The 15,618-nt window shown below is 34.0% G+C and overlaps 2 protein-coding genes across 3 annotated transcripts; both read right to left on the bottom strand.

The window, feature by feature from the left end:
- Positions 1–1,143: 1,143 nt before the first annotated feature.
- On the bottom strand, positions 1,144–4,874 carry LOC128983895 (peptidoglycan recognition protein 3-like). Its single transcript, XM_054403152.1, has 4 exons — positions 4,750–4,874; positions 3,735–3,968; positions 2,720–2,847; positions 1,144–1,593 (listed from the first exon to the last, which is right to left on the bottom strand). The coding sequence occupies exons 2-4, from the start codon at positions 3,938–3,940 to the stop codon at positions 1,451–1,453; spliced, it is 477 nt and encodes a 158-aa protein (XP_054259127.1). The 5' UTR covers positions 3,941–3,968; positions 4,750–4,874; the 3' UTR covers positions 1,144–1,450.
- An 872-nt stretch (positions 4,875–5,746) lies between these two features.
- Positions 5,747–15,097, bottom strand: LOC128987540 (peptidoglycan recognition protein-like). Of its 2 annotated transcripts, none has more exons than XM_054408437.1 (3): positions 14,579–15,097; positions 7,228–7,358; positions 5,747–6,270 (listed from the first exon to the last, which is right to left on the bottom strand). In XM_054408437.1, the coding sequence occupies exons 1-3, from the start codon at positions 14,776–14,778 to the stop codon at positions 6,008–6,010; spliced, it is 594 nt and encodes a 197-aa protein (XP_054264412.1). In that variant the 5' UTR covers positions 14,779–15,097; the 3' UTR covers positions 5,747–6,007. The 2 variants fall into 2 exon arrangements, with proteins under 2 accessions (XP_054264412.1, XP_054264413.1); XM_054408438.1 differs by having other exon boundaries at positions 7,232–7,358.
- Between the last annotated feature and the right edge of the window lie 521 nt (positions 15,098–15,618).

Genomic DNA, 15,618 nt, shown 5'->3' with positions numbered 1-15,618 from the left:
TTTCTATTTCTGATAAGAACAATTTTGTATAGACAAATAAATTATGTAGATGACCTTCGTCTGGCTAGGTCAATAACCTTAGTTATATGCAACATTTAACTGTTCACGTTATCCTAGGATAACAGTCCTAGAATAACAACTGTTAGGGAATGGTTTCCTTAGTTTTACCTTTTTGGTGTCTATGAAGCACTGGTGAAAGAGTAGAACTGTAAAAAAATAAATACATTTAATTTTTAGTTCCGCAAGATGTACCATGTGATTTAGCTAGTGATCTAAAAATACTCGTCGGTTCTATTGTAAATGTGTTGGGGACGGAAAATTGTCTAAATTTGTAAATTAACTATAGGAGGTTTTAAAGGGGATTTTGTCTTAAAAGGAGGATGAATTATGTAGAATTTATTGAAATTATTAGTTTTAAAATTGCTTTTAGGATAAGTTTGCTCAGCACAGCTTTCTTTCTAAAGCTACTATCTTAAGAAAAAAAAAAACAATGTATTTCCGAGGTGGGATTAAGAACATTTGCGGTTTAATTAACTTACATCAACGATTTTGGATACTGAAGTTTGACATCTCATTAATATAAACCAACTGTAGCAAGTTTTTACTAAACAAACGTTTTTTAATGTGCGTCTTATAGAAAGTTTTACTATGGCATTTATTCTTCTTTATTTGGTTTTTTATCCAAAGATAGCTAATATAATATCATGGCCTCCTTTAATAGAAGGCCGTGGCGAGACAAGGTGGCAACGCCGCTGTTCCGGCCTACTGAAACAGCTGCTGCACTATATTCATAGAGCTTCAGCGCAATGCTAATGTTTAGACTTGTGTATTACTATTGTTACCATGGCAACAGGCCGGCCGGTGCGACGTTGCCACACACCAACGCCGTGCCCTCGTATAGAGAAAGAGATAATAATATTTCATTTTACAATACTTTTCTCTTAGTTAGGCAGGTTAGAAAGATTTGCGTTAAGAATAAATACATCATTATAAAGAAGCACACAATGTTTGTGGCTGTATCAAACCTTTTGACAAAGGAATTAATAACTGTTGCGATGACATAGGAATTATCAAACTGCATGTGTGTGAGAAAACCCTGTCTGGTAAAACGTTAAATAAAACTAGTCTGAATATACACTTTTATTTAACAAATCTTTCATGTGCTGGACGTTTTTTTGTGCAAAGTTTACAAATAAAACAACGTTACAAATTTTGACACGGCTAAAACATACAGAATATAAAACATTAATTATACCACCACTATAAAACACATATTTACAATTCCATACAAAGCTATTATCAGTGTTGCATCTAACCATTTCCTTCAGTATTTCTTGGCTTAAAGACTCAGAATAGCAGAATTCGTTTAGTAATTTACTTTGTGAAATGCAGAAACCTTTACTGGACTTACAAATTAATGTCTTAACTTTAAGTCTGGAGTAAGCAGATGTTAAACATTTGTCTTCAATCCACCACTTCTTACAGCAACCATTATGTTTTTAAGTTCAAAGTCCCTTTTGATCAATCCATTTTCGATTCCAAATTCAATCAAGTCACCAAGTTGTTCAGCTGCGGCCTCAGACAGATTGATGACTGAAAAGAGTTTGTAGGTTTATAAAAAAACCAAAAAGTCTCAAAAAAGATTTACTTAAAATATTTAATTAATAAAACTTAGTAGATTGTTAGGATTATTTAAATTTAAGTTGCATTATAATTACTGAGCTTACAATTTACTCTCTACTCTAAAATGCTTTTTAATTGGATGCCTCATAAGGCTTTGGGGTTTCCGAATAGAATAAACGGGGAGTCGTTTCTTTTGGAATTTAAAGGACCTAGAATAGAAAGTAAATTTCCTTTCGGTTACATTATTGATACAAAAAGAAAATCGGAATTAAGAAACGTTTTTGGCCAAATAACGCTTTACATTTAAAAGAAAACTTTGAATAAGTTTAAAAGAGAAACTAACTTAACCGTGAACGTGATTTATTAGCAAGCTGTTACAAAATAAAAATAACATAGTAACCAGTACATTAGTCGGATTTTCAATTTGTAAAAATAAAAATACTGATATTATTTCTGGGATTTCGAGCACAAGTTATACATGGGGTGGATTTAGTCCTACTTCAATTTACAGATTTTTGTTTGTGATACATTTTTTTAGTCAATCAGGAAACTCACTAAGGATTCCAGAGACCCACAAAACTGTTGTTCACAAACTTTCATTTTCTAGTTCTTGCGTGTTCTAAATTTACACTATTTGTTTGTCTGAGCAGAGTATGGTTTGTGTGTTCTAAAATATTTTATTATAACATCACTATGGAACATATTTTCATTACAGCTAAACAGCTCTATATAACAGCTCTCTATTACATGAGCTTTCAATAACAGTATACACTTCTCTTACTTAATAAACCTTTTTTTTAGATAGGGCCTTTGGCTTAAAGTCATGGTTTGATCACTAAAAGCTATTGGGCTTGTAAGCTTTGTGTCCCATCCACCAAGCTAAAGCCTATACAATCATAGGTATACGTCAGTCGTGCATCTTCTAATCAGTCTAGATAATAAATTACCTACATTTATATTGTCAAACGTAAAATTATTTTCCAATGAATATGCAGAGGTGTACTTCTTCAAGGATAATAAATATATTCATATTTAATTTACGAGATGTCGTCCTACCCTAAATTGGAATTACTTCCCACTAAAAAATATTGCTTACCCGATTGCTTGCCTATGAAAGCAATGAGGAGGCTGTAGCAATTGCTGCGTGCGAACCGCAAAGGAAGCAGTGGAGCGTGGTACCAACCCTTGGCCTCGTACACATTCCCGTCGTCACCTATCAGGAAACTGAGGAATCATAATCACCCAATCAAGAGAAAATAGGCACTTCTGACAACTTTGTTAGTTAACACAAGGTTTCCAGAGTCTCACAAAATACACAATATTGGTGTACTTGTGTGGAAGTCTAGTCTGTGTAGTCGTACAAGATCTTGAACATTCAAAGAATTAAAATAAATCTGGGAGGGTTTCCCATTCGTATTACCCAGTAGTATGATTAGCTGTGTAATGGTTATTTTATACCTGGTTACAGAACACATGGCTTTCATGGATTGTCCTCTTCATTGTAATTATTTTGCCTTGAAATTTAACATTAAAAATTGATCCAATATAAGCTATTGACGCTGTCAAATACATCTAAAACTATGAAATTCACTCATATTGAAAAATAAATGTTTATTAGAAATATTGAAGCTACCCAGACACAAAATATACGAAACTTAAAAGTTGTTTGGAGATGGGAAACCCTTTTAGTATTTACAGTCAATGATCATTAACATTAAATACTACAAGTAGAATTGTCATTCAAAAACAAAATGTGAAAATTTTTGTTAGGTGTTCTGTAGGCTCAACAATATATAGAGTTTCTGGTGGTTTACTGTAAATATAATGTATCTCATTTTAAGGTAAATATTTTTTTTTCTTTAGCTGTAGTACCAAAGAACATGTAGTTTAGGTACTACACATAAATATTAATAATTCGCTTCGATTAGTTTCAAAGTTAGTTAGAAATCAATAGTAAGCATTGCAACACACTTTAAGTACAACAGACAATTATTTAATTTAGAATTAATTTGAGCTAATCTAAGTACTTTAAAGGCATGAGTTATTAATAAGCATGTTAATGTTATGGTGTAATGTACCCCATACAAAATCCTACAAAAATTATTGCTTACTTATATCGCAGGTCCTTTAGATGATGCATTTTCGTAGTTAGTCCAAGTAAATCCCTTAGTTGACCAGAGCAAGCTTCTTGAGTGAAGCATTGGTCCGAGTTTGTGTTCATAAGCCATACGAATTGAGCAGGTATTTGGACGAAAAAGTTACTTTTAGGCATGGGGTTGGGGTCCCATGTACTTCTTTCGAATAGTTTTAGTGGCATGTTTGTTTGTAAACGTATCTAGAAAAAACTGGAAATAAAACAATAATTATTGTCATACCATTCACATTGCAATATTCTAACAGAGATGGGAGAGAAACTCGGCATGTATGCTTAATTTTAAATAATGTTTTAAAAACTGTTGAAAGGGGTAATTTTGTTCTATTTTACGATGGATGCATTGTATTCTCTTAAAAGGCTTTTTAATTTTGTTTATATCTTTAGACAGTTCAGATATTATTAAGGACACTCATCAAAATTAACACATTTTCATTTACCTACACACTCATTTAATCCATATATAAATCCAAAAGTACCAATGAACTTTTGAGAAAACTACAAGTCACACCCCCATAAACCATATTCTTAAAATATTCGTCATGACGAGAAACCTTGTGCAAAACTATCCATTATTTAATTTGTCCTTTAAGGTCGTAATTCCTTTCTAAAGGGAACATTCCATACAACTAATGATAAAAATACTTAATCTGTGCTTATTTGTATGTTATTCCTTCAAGTTATTACCTTATTAAAATCAGGTGTGATTATTTGATTGTATTACTGTATTCTGATTTGTTTATTTCAGCTTACTTAACCAATCAATAGCAAATCTGTTGTTTATTTAATTGATTAGATACTTGACTTAAATAACTAAATATAACAGTATTATTTACTTCATTAATAAATAAGAAGTGCGTACAAGAAAAATCTTATCGTACATTTTTGTTTTACCCTATAAAGTATTAATGAACAAATTGTTTAGTCACAATAATCCTTCAGTTAACACTTTATATTACCTTTTTTCAACTAACCTTATTTAGTTGCATGCATAAAGACTTATTACACAATAGACTTGGTAAGAAAATCTGTCGCTTTGATAATTGTATTTACAGGGGACGATAATAACCTTAAATTATTTTAAAAACATATTTCAATATGGACGATTTTGTAATACATAGTCCATTAATTAATTGCAACGTTCTTGATGGTTTATTGGTTTATATTAAATCACATAAATTTAAGTTCCAAGTTAAGTGTAATCTGGTAAAAATATTTTTTTAGAAATGTAATGTGAAACTAGTCTTACCAGAGTAAGCCGTCGAGAAAATATTATTTACTGTGTTAAAAACATTTATCTTCTATTGAGTATTATCAATGTTAAGTAACACAGCGATAATAATAGATGACTAACATTGGAGTAGAGAGTTCAGCCCTGCAGTTGAGCTTCAAACAAACTGAACATTTTGCCTCTTAATGATGTGCAAATGTTATTTAACAATGTTCATACATTATTAAAAAATGTGTAAGGTTTGTGAAGACTTTTTTCAAATATTAAATAATGTGTTAGAAAACATTGTGAACTTTAATTTATAGTAAGCTAAATAGTTGTTTTCTTACTTCTAGTATATTTATCAATTGTTATGTATTCACAAATATACTGAAAACTGTCTAATTTAAAGGGTCGGTTTTAAAACTACATCCTACAATTTTATTACCAAAACCTAAATTTAGTTTTAAATCCATATTAAACACTAACAACTTTTTCACTAGTATTTTCCTTTTCTATAGTCAAACAAGTACTAGACAAACAGCCCAATACGTAACTAGCTTATGTCAACTAAAGGCAAAATTAATAAATAATTTTACAGCAGCTTGCTAAAAATGTAAAGGCGATTTTTTGATAAAGTAGACATATATGTAACGAACATTGTTTTTCGATCATACAAATAATATGGTCATGGTATTTTATAAAACAATACTATTAAACATCTTTAGTAGGTACTTTATTACACACATTAGAATCTCAGGTGGCGTAAATGCCTAGATTTAAACCTTAAATATTAAATCAAACAAATGTATGAAAATAATAGGTAAAAATGTAACATAATAAATATTAAAAATAAGTAAAATACAAAACGTTCTATTAGGTTTATACAGAAATCCTTAAATGTGTAGACACTCATTCCGCCTCACTTGCACATTATTTTACTACGCTTTCTCTTTAGCTTGTGCAATTTAAAAGGATGTCTTTATTTCATTATTTTCTCGTTTTTTCGTCGAATGTAATAATTACTTCTTAAAAATATATCTAGTGTCGATTTCCGGGGACAGTTCGTTATTCAGTCCCATCTCTTTGAGCATGCATGCGGTTCTCGTCCGATTTTTCAATTTGGTAATGTAGGAATCTTTGATCATTTCTTCAATAACTTCCTCTCTAAAGTGGTCTTTGAAGAGGTTTTGAGATCTGTAGCTCTTTTTGAGATAATTGTTGTCTATGGCATAGTCGATGAGATCGCTGGCTGCTCGCATCATAATTGGGGTCACTTGGTCATCTGAACAAAAAAAAAAAAAATTATGTTCTCGAATTCTATCTGTTTTTTAAATAAAAGGTGTCAAATAGCTGACACATGCTTTATTCTATAAGCTTGTCAAAAATTCTTAAAATAATACTGTGGGAATAACTATGTTATTTTAAAAGTAGTTTTACAAACATTTTACATACAATTACTTAGGAACCGTTATTATGACAGAGTTGGGGATTAAACTCTAAGGTTTAAATGTCCATCATAACATAGTATTATCCGTTATTTTATGGGTTTTAATGGGGAAACCCCAACTACGAAATAAAAAGTTCAAAAATAAAACTCATAACTTCTAAGATTTTCGTATACACAGGTTAAGTTTCGTTGACAGTGATGCAACCAGAGAGCACAGAATAGAAATTTATATTCTGTGCTCTCTGGGTGCAACCAACATTGTACCAAACACTAATTGCATCACTCAACAATTAAATTCGTCTGAACAGCTGATTAGTTGAAGTTCGAATCATTAAAATTTTACTCCTTCCCTCTCAATCCTTGAACCTCATTGGTCCGTTACCCGTGTTGTTATGAAAAACTAAGCTGTTATGAAAGTAAACAATGCTGTTATGGGAAACTTTTCAATTCTTAGAACTAAACTGACACGGCTACTCTTAAAAAACGGTCGTAGGTAAAAATACTAACGTTGATGTAGGAAAGTTAACGTAACAAATGATTTTCAGCTCAAAACTATTACTTAAAATATTTAATTCCGAAGCTCACTATGAGAAAGCCTTGCAAATGTGGTTAAATACATTAAGATACGTTATTTTTTAAATTTATATATTATTTTCTGTCTTTTGTAGCAAAGCTGCATATGTAGCTACAGTTAGTAAACAATCTTTAAATTAAATTCGTAAAAATACCATAATAAATTTTATATAAGTTTTCTATATTTGACAATATGGTGTTTAATGGAATAATACTTACTGACCCATCTCCCGATGAAGGCTATCAGTATACTCTGTTGCTGGTTTCTGTCCCTGTACTCAATGGGGAGACTTGGCGCGTATTTCCAGCCTCTTCCCTCGTACACTTGACCGTCTCCCCCGATCATAAAACTATGTGATTAAAACACCCCTTATTACCGACCTTTGGTATACTTTATTAGAGATTTAAACATTAATTATTCAAACTGAAAATGCTTATGGCTTACCGTATGTTTATAAAAACACAAAATAACAAAAACACAAAACTTCAGGAAAAGGCGAGGTGTCGGAAGACTATGTTGGTTTTTGAATCTTTTGCTTACAAACCAGTATTATCTAAAGGCACGAATTCAGGTACCCTATTTGCAAATCTAGTGGTCAGCGTCTTGGACTTTGGTAAGAGAGGGAAAGATTCAATCCCCGGCATATTCAAAACAATATGGATCGGGTAAAAGTAAACACTAGACTGCAATAAACTAAGCTGAATCACTTTATTCTTCTATTTTAGAAAACTCTCTATGTATGTATTCAATCAAACTTTGAACAAAGTATATTTAATTGTAGTAGATGTTAACAATTGCATATAATACGTTAATTGTGGTGTAAATACTGAAAAATGGCCATTTAGCTAGGTCAACATGGCTGAATTTCATTATTTAAGTATCACAACAGTAAAAAATCTAAATTGATTCAAACTTTCACTGACTATAATTAATTGATATTCAACCTGCACAATGGATGACGCATGAACTTACCACTAATTAAGACAGGTTTTTTTTTCAATCCAAATAAAGCTATGACAAATTTGCTGTTTTTTACTACTAGTATAGTACACTGTAGAAAAACCAATTCATCCATCATAAAGTTGAAATAGACACTGTTGTTCTCGCTTCAGGAAACAGTTCCACAATTCCTAATTGCTATGTAAAAAAAGCGTACAATTTGGTTAAAATAAATAAATAAATAAATAAATAAGGTCTTTATTCATGAGCGAATTTCAGTTACAAAACTGTTTTACAAATTGACTCAAGTCAGGACTTAAACTAAATAAAACCTCTTATAACTACGAAACAAAATAAGATTAGTTACAAACTCTTTAGGCGATTCTTAAAACTGTTGTAAGACAGTGCTTTTAGCTTGCAAGGAAGTGCATTGTACTGAGCCGGCCCGAAGTAAGAAAACCCCCTTCTCCCAGCATCAAGAACAACCCTTGGTATGTCAAGCAACAAGTCCTGTCTAGTTCTGCGCTCTCTCACGGCTGACCTCGCTTTCAGTTTTTCCTTCAAGTACTGTGGTGCCTGAGTGACCAGTGTTTTGTGGACGATACATGCAACCTGCTTATCACAGCTCTCTCGGATGGACATTGTATTTGAGATCCTACGGTGACTTGTTATATGATCATATTTTTTAAGTTTGTATACGAACCTTAGGGAGCAATTCTGTAGCCTGTGAAGTATTGTGATCTGTTCCTGTGTTAAGCTGTATCCAAAAACAGGTAGGCAGTAATTTAAAGTAGGGAAAATCAGGGATTTGACCAACCTCAACTTAATGTTTTCAGGGAGCAATGTTCTAAACCTATTAAGCACTTTTAATTTTCCAACAACACGTTTGCTTATCTGTTTTACATGGCTAGAGAATGTCAGCTGTGAGTCAATTGTTACACCAAGAATCTTAATGCTTTTGGAAGTTGAAAGCTCTGAGTTATCAACTGTAACTTTGATGCTATTTTTTTCCAGCTGCTCATAGATTGCTGTATTGGCAAAGTGTATAGCGGAACATTTTTCAGGGTTTAGCTTTAATCCATGATCCTTAGACCATTCACAAACCTTTGAAAGGTCACTACTCATATGCTGTAATGCCTCCCCAACCAAAGTAGGCTGGTATGATAAGAAGATTTGACAGTCATCAGCATAAGAATACATAATCCCGAAATCCAACACTGATTCAATACCTACTATATACAGATTGAACAAGATAGGACCAAGACAACTTCCCTGGGGAACACCGACTGTCTTTGCCACTGACGATGAGAGCTGATTGCCCACTTTTGTAATCTGTGATCTCCCACTCAAATATGTGGTCATCCACTCTAGAGCCTTACAATCAAATCTAAAATATTTTAACTTTGAAATCAACAAGCTATGGTTTACAGAATCAAATGCCTGTGTATAATCTAACGACGACAATACGCTGCATAGCTTATTATTTTTTGCTTTGTAAATTTCATCAATCATGTTAAGCAAAGCTGTGCATGTACTGTGTCCCCTTCTAAAACCAGATTGGTTAACATCTAAAATCTTCTCTGCATCAATGAAATGCGTTATCTGGTCCACAACAACCTTCTCTAGGAGTTTTGACAACGAAGGCAACAGTGATACTGGTCTAAAGTGTGAAACCATGGATGCATTGTTCGTCTTAGGAAGGGGGATTACCAGGCTATGTTTCCAACATTCTGGGAAACTACCCGTTCTTAATGACATGTTTATTAGGCGTGTTATTACAGGTAGGCAGTAAGGGCTTAGTGACTTAATCATATGAATGTTGATTCCGTCTATTCCAGCAGATGCTGAAGTTATGCTATTCATGGCCATTTTTACTTGGCCTTCACTTACTTCAGAGAAACTAAAAGTCCCAGAAACGTGTTTAGCAATGTTAGATTTGTAATAGCTTAGAACATCAGGGTTAATAGTATTACCAGTTCCCATGGTGGCAAAAAAACTATTCATATCATCTGGAGCTAGTTTACAAGAATTATTGTTCTTTTGGTTCAATACAGATGGACCATCTCTCCGAATTGATTTCCAGAACATTTTAGAGTTCCTCATTTCAATATTATTGCTGAAATGGTTCTGCTTTGCCCGCCTTATTGCACCATTTAACCTATTTCTAGCCCCACAGTACTGCTGCCTAGACTCAGGGGAATTTGCATGCAGATGCTCCTTCTTATATTTATTTTTTATTTTTGTGAGAAATTTTATTTCCTCATTCCTCCATGCAGCTTTTCGTTTGGTGACTCTTTTCCTAACTATGGGCGCACACTCATCATAAATCTGAATGATTGAATTTGTAAGTTTAGTACAGATTTCCTCTAAACCATCAATCTTAGCTATCGCTGCCCAGTTGGTTTTTGAAGCTAATGAAATAAAGTGAGGCATGTCAAACTTTGTGAAATCTCGATATGTTATATATTCTGCATTCCGTTTTTGTCTGCTACACGGAAAATCACAAAAAACCAGTTTGTGGTCAGTTAGTTTCTTACCATAGCTAGTTAAAATTAGGGAAGTGTCAATCACTCCCACCCTGCTCATCTCCATAACACTTTCAGTAATAATATGGTCTATAAGGGTCGATGACATTTCTGTGACCCTAGTTGGCTCCATTACCAACTGCGATAAGCTAAGGGATTCCATCAGATTACTTAAGAACTTTCTATCACTCTTTTTTTCCCCGAATAGATTAATGTTCAAGTCCCCTAATAATATTACAGAGTCAACAAGTGGGAGAGTGTCAATAAAAAGAGAGTATAATACAGATTTCAGGTAACTATAAGGCAAGTCAGGTGGTCTATATAAAAAGCAAACGCAAATCTTTCTGTTTCCAATATCAACTTTCATGCATATATAGTCCATGTGATTGTCAATATCAGTTAGTTGCATCAGGTTTACATTTTTTCCAGATCTCACATAGACTGCAACACCTCCTCCTTGACCGGATACAGAGGTGTCAGACTTCCTATCACTCCTCAAAAATGTATATCCTGGTAATTCAAAACAGTCTGAGTTAATTTCTGGGTTAAGCCAAGTCTCCGACACCCCAAGTATGTCAAAGTCAAAATCCTCCAAGACATAACTGAACTCAGGGAAACCTGTATTTAGGGATCTTATATTTACATGTCCTATCCTGAAACTATCAACTGGACGTTTTTTCCGTTTCCCGAAAAAGACTGCCCCTGAGGCACTGACTCAGTGTTTACACATAATTGCTGGTAGTCACCAGACTTACGTTGGGTTGGTTTGACACCATTTCCTACATCACTTATTTCACTTCCTACTTCCCTAAGCACATCCTTTGAAACCCAATGAAATATTAAATTTTCCATTCGTTTTACACCCCCTCTATTCAAATGCCTTCCATCACGAGACAGATGATATCTGCGAATTGTTTTGTTTCCATCAGCAAAGGCTACACCAAAGTTGTTACACATGAGGTAAAGCTGTTCATTGAAATATGCAAGAGATGAGTTGTCTATGTCCCTACGACAAAGAACACTGCTTACAATAAGCTTTGATTGTGGGAAATTATGCCTAGCTGTACTTAAGAGATCTGCCATTTCATGCAAAGCCTCGCGCTTGCCCGAACCACCATTATAACCTGGACCACCGTTGTAGCCATACATCAGGTTGTTTGTACCAACATGAAAATAAATGCATTTAGGTTGACAAGTAACATAATTCATGAGTTTCTCTTTTATGTGTCTAATTATTGACCCTGGATTTACGTCAACCAAAGCCCCATTGTCAGCTAATTTTACCCCTGAAAATCTCAAAAGTGAGTCCCCAATTATCAACGTGTTTGCCAGCGAAACTCCCTTGTTACGGTTACCCACCCGCTGACCAAAAGCACTGTCTCTTGCTACATGGACATCAGAAGAAGTAATATTAGGCTCACCATTGTTCTTTGCTAAAACATGCACTTTACTTTTTACATTTTTTTTCTTTCTTAAGCTACTATTTCTAACCCTCCATACCCCAGAAACATTCTTTACCGAGTCCACTACATTAGTACCCATTGGTTCATCTAAATCCTGTAAAGCACTAAATTTATTTTGACAGTCAATCTGAGCCTTCTGATACATTTGGCTCTTCATTGATCTATTCTTACTCTTGCTCTTACGCTTGTTATGATTTACATTCCAGTTACCATCATCCGAAGAAACTTTACCTTGATTCAACCCTTTGTTTGGTGACTCACTTATACTAACATTATTTACATTACTATCAGCTAGAACATTGGTTACAGGCATGATATCAGTATTTACTAAATCCGTGGACTCAGAAGGAGTACCACACTCATCATTACTTTGCTTCTCTTGAAAGGAGTTCACATTAGCTGTCATCACCTTACAGCCAGCACCTTCCCCAGTAAAACAATTGTACCATTCAAGGAACTGTAAATGACAGGGTCTCTCCCTCTTACAAAACCCCTCATAAATAAACTTAGCATTAACAAGTACGCTAAGCCCACACTCAAAAGCATTGTTTTGCTGATTACAAGTCACTTCTGTAAAAATACATTGTTCAGAAAAAAGCCTATTTGCAACTTCTTTAGCTGTGTTTGAGTTGGTATACTTAAGAGAGTCAAAGTGAAATACATGTTTTGAAGCCACATCAACAAACAGTAAGCTCCAATGAAAAATGTCAGAGTTCAGAGCTTCATGCGTGCCTACTGGATTATTACAAATACATAAAAATGCATAATCTAAGCTAGGAAATGACAGCTGCAATAGGGATTCATTTACATCTTTAGCACTACCATGTTTAATAATTTGACTCACAGCAGGCCCTAGAAAAGCAGTTTTTGACTTTGATTGCCCATTGTTGGCAGCTAATGCCTGAAAATAATAATCAATTAGTTTGTCATCGAGAAACCTATTACTAGACCATGACCTTGCCTCGGCTTCTTTTACCTGGGCTTTCATTTTTGCAATAATATTTACAGTTTCTGTCTTTTGTTTTAAAACATGCTCAATTTGTTTACTCAATGAATTTACTTCTAAATCCTTGTCATCTAACTTTTTTTGGATAGCATCCAAATCGCTAGTTAAGTTATTTAGCTTAGCCTTAGTATTACTTAGACTAGATTTTAATTCTATGTTCTCTTTTAAGACAATGTCTTTTTCTTCTGTCAAAATTTCCTGAACATTAAAAGATTCATTAAGTTCCGAACGTCTTTGTGTTCTCTCTTCCTCACACCGAAACTCAAGTCCAGTTATCTGAATGTTTAATTCAGAAACCAGCTCCTCCAACTTGTTTACTTGTTCAGCAGACTTATCCAGTGATTTAACCAAACAAGCTAAATGTGGCTCCAAGACTTGTAATTGACAGTCTGGGTTATTTGCTGAAACCTTTTTAAATTCTAGACAAAGATCTGAAATTAAGCTTCCAGTTTGTTCATCCAAATTTTCAGTATCAGTCAAAATATTTTCAAAAGTAGAGTCACATAAATTAAAAGTCATTTTACCAGCACGTGTCATCACCATCTTGCTATTACAAAAATAAAGATTGTAATTTTATTTTTAAAGGTTCAAATGAATAAACATAAATATAATGTCAATAACTCTCAGTCAATGAGTTTAAAACAGGGAAACGGAGTTTGTTTTCCCCTGCGATGTATCTGCCGTAATCAACAATACTGTTCTGTAGATGAATTGCAGACCAGCAAATAGAAGGCGCAGCGAAAAAGCCGTGTCTCATCAACCCCCGCCAAGCAGATGCAACCGGTTGAAGGGATATTTGGTGCGGCTGGCTCCCTGCAATGGGTTATCAGTGCGCATGCGCCAACCTAGTTGTGAATGACAGCAGGACGTTGGCAATGTCGGATTTCCAAGAATCTGACTCTTCACTGATAACGGCAACTTTGCTCTTCCGAAAAATTAGACTACTTACAACAGTCCGGAGTAGTTTGATACCGCGGCCGCACAGGCGCAGGGTCCAAGAAGAATGGTAACTAGTTCAAACTACGAACTGATTCTTAAAACTGCACTGATGTTTGAATAAAATCACCTTCGATATCGTCCTCTACCTATCGTCCTGGTTCTATAAAATTAAAATTATTCTACAAGTAGGAATTTACAGTTCGCCAAATGCATTAAGTAATTCAATATCAATCAATCAATCAATCAATCGTTGAGATGGGGACGCCACCTAGGTGCGTATTTTAACCCAAATATGAGTGAAGGATGAGTGTAGAATGGTGTGATGACCTGTGTAGCTTTGTTACTGACTAAGATCAGCGGTTTCATTTAGTCAGGATCATTTATTTAAAGCCCAATGATCAGGAACAGCTGGGCCCAGTTTCGAATCATCAAAGACCTTTTGACTTTCCTCAGGATCGAACCGGCAACCTTTTGATTACTAGGCGAGCACTATAACCACTCAGCTGCCCAGACCTAACTTGTTTGTTTTATGTTTCCAAATTTTACAGTTGACTTCTATACCAGGATTTGTTCGCTTCTCCCTGCGGTTTACCACTTTCAGTCACACATTAGAGACTAGTAAAACTATTTACCATCACGTTATGATAATTTGAAGCAAAACCCTACAGTCACACAACTGACATACCGACATACATACCTGAAGCGTATGTCTCCATATTTTTTCATCAAGTGAATGGACTGTAGCCTCTGACATACTTTTATGCAGGTCAGTTCATCAGAACACTCTCGGGTCTGAGTAGCGATGTAGTAGACGTGGTATAATGGTAACTGTAAATCGTTCCATTTCAATGGTTTCACCGCACCCCATTCATCCCTCCTTAGATAACTTAGGGCCATACTGAGCTCAAATTTTAGTATTTGTGTAACATTTGAACAGCCGGTGTCACAAGTTTGTAAAGACAAAGATTTTTTAAATAATTAAATATATATAATTTCCATAAGATGGTTGAAAGTGCATTTTGATGTAGTTAATGTCTCTTCATCTTCCAACAGGACTACAAATGTTCCTTTAACCTTCGGGAAAATAGAGAGGCCACTCCCATTTCAGCACGGTAATAGCGGATCATAAGAAAACGCTGAACATTGTGGTGGATAAAAAAAATCACTAAAATAATTTTAATGTAAGAATAAAATTAAAATGGATTCACAGTAGTTTAAGCACCATTCACCCCAATGATAACAACATTGTGCATCACTGTTCATACAAGTACTAAATAGGCCTGATTAATTTCGTAATTGTTTTATCCACATGATTCAATTTTGTAACTTCAAATCACTACTGAAGATTGTAACAGATTATCAGTAGTTTAAACATGCAAGCCATTTATTTTACAGCTCACTCTTAATACATTTGATTTTTAGAGTCTTATGTTTAAAAAAAAAAATACTTTCTTGATCAGTAATGTTTAGTTTAGTTTTAATTTTTGTTTACTATTTTAAAAAGGTTTATTTTTTGTTTGTTGATCACAGTGTCATGAATTTATATATACATTAAGTGTACATGTATTTTGAAAATAATGCCATAAAGAAAAAATATCTTTGTAAAAGAAACAGGAGAGTTTTACCATACTGCTCAAAATTCGGTTTTTAGTTAATTGTGCAAATATTCTAGAAAACAATCTTTGTCACATTACACACGCATAAGTTTGAAGCTTTTAGTTTATTTACTGACCAAAA

The sequence above is a fragment of the Macrosteles quadrilineatus genome, unplaced genomic scaffold, assembly GCF_028750875.1.
Source record: "Macrosteles quadrilineatus isolate MER2022 unplaced genomic scaffold, UCM_ALF_1.0 Scaffold_2__2_contigs__length_208266976, whole genome shotgun sequence".
In the NCBI taxonomy this organism is placed as follows: Eukaryota; Metazoa; Arthropoda; class Insecta; order Hemiptera; family Cicadellidae; genus Macrosteles; species Macrosteles quadrilineatus.
Note: the sequence above shows the minus strand (reverse complement) of the source record. Positions and strands in the feature narration are given on the sequence as shown.

Bases quoted from the DNA above. Each gene is read 5' to 3' on its own strand.
- LOC128983895 (XM_054403152.1), bottom strand. From the start codon at position 3,940: ATGCCACTAAAACTATTCGAAAGAAGTACATGGGACCCCAACCCCATG. The intron at 2,848-3,734 runs GTAAGCAATAAT...ATGATTCCTCAG, and splicing joins CTAAAGGACCTGCGATATAA to TTTCCTGATAGGTGACGACG. The intron at 1,594-2,719 runs GTAAGCAATATT...AACTCTTTTCAG, and splicing joins TTTCATAGGCAAGCAATCGG to TCATCAATCTGTCTGAGGCC.
- LOC128987540 (XM_054408437.1), bottom strand. From the start codon at position 14,778: ATGGCCCTAAGTTATCTAAGGAGGGATGAATGGGGTGCGGTGAAACCA. The intron at 7,359-14,578 runs GTATGTATGTCG...TTAATCACATAG, and splicing joins TATGGAGACATACGCTTCAG to TTTTATGATCGGGGGAGACG. The intron at 6,271-7,227 runs GTAAGTATTATT...TTTTTTGTTCAG, and splicing joins CTTCATCGGGAGATGGGTCA to ATGACCAAGTGACCCCAATT.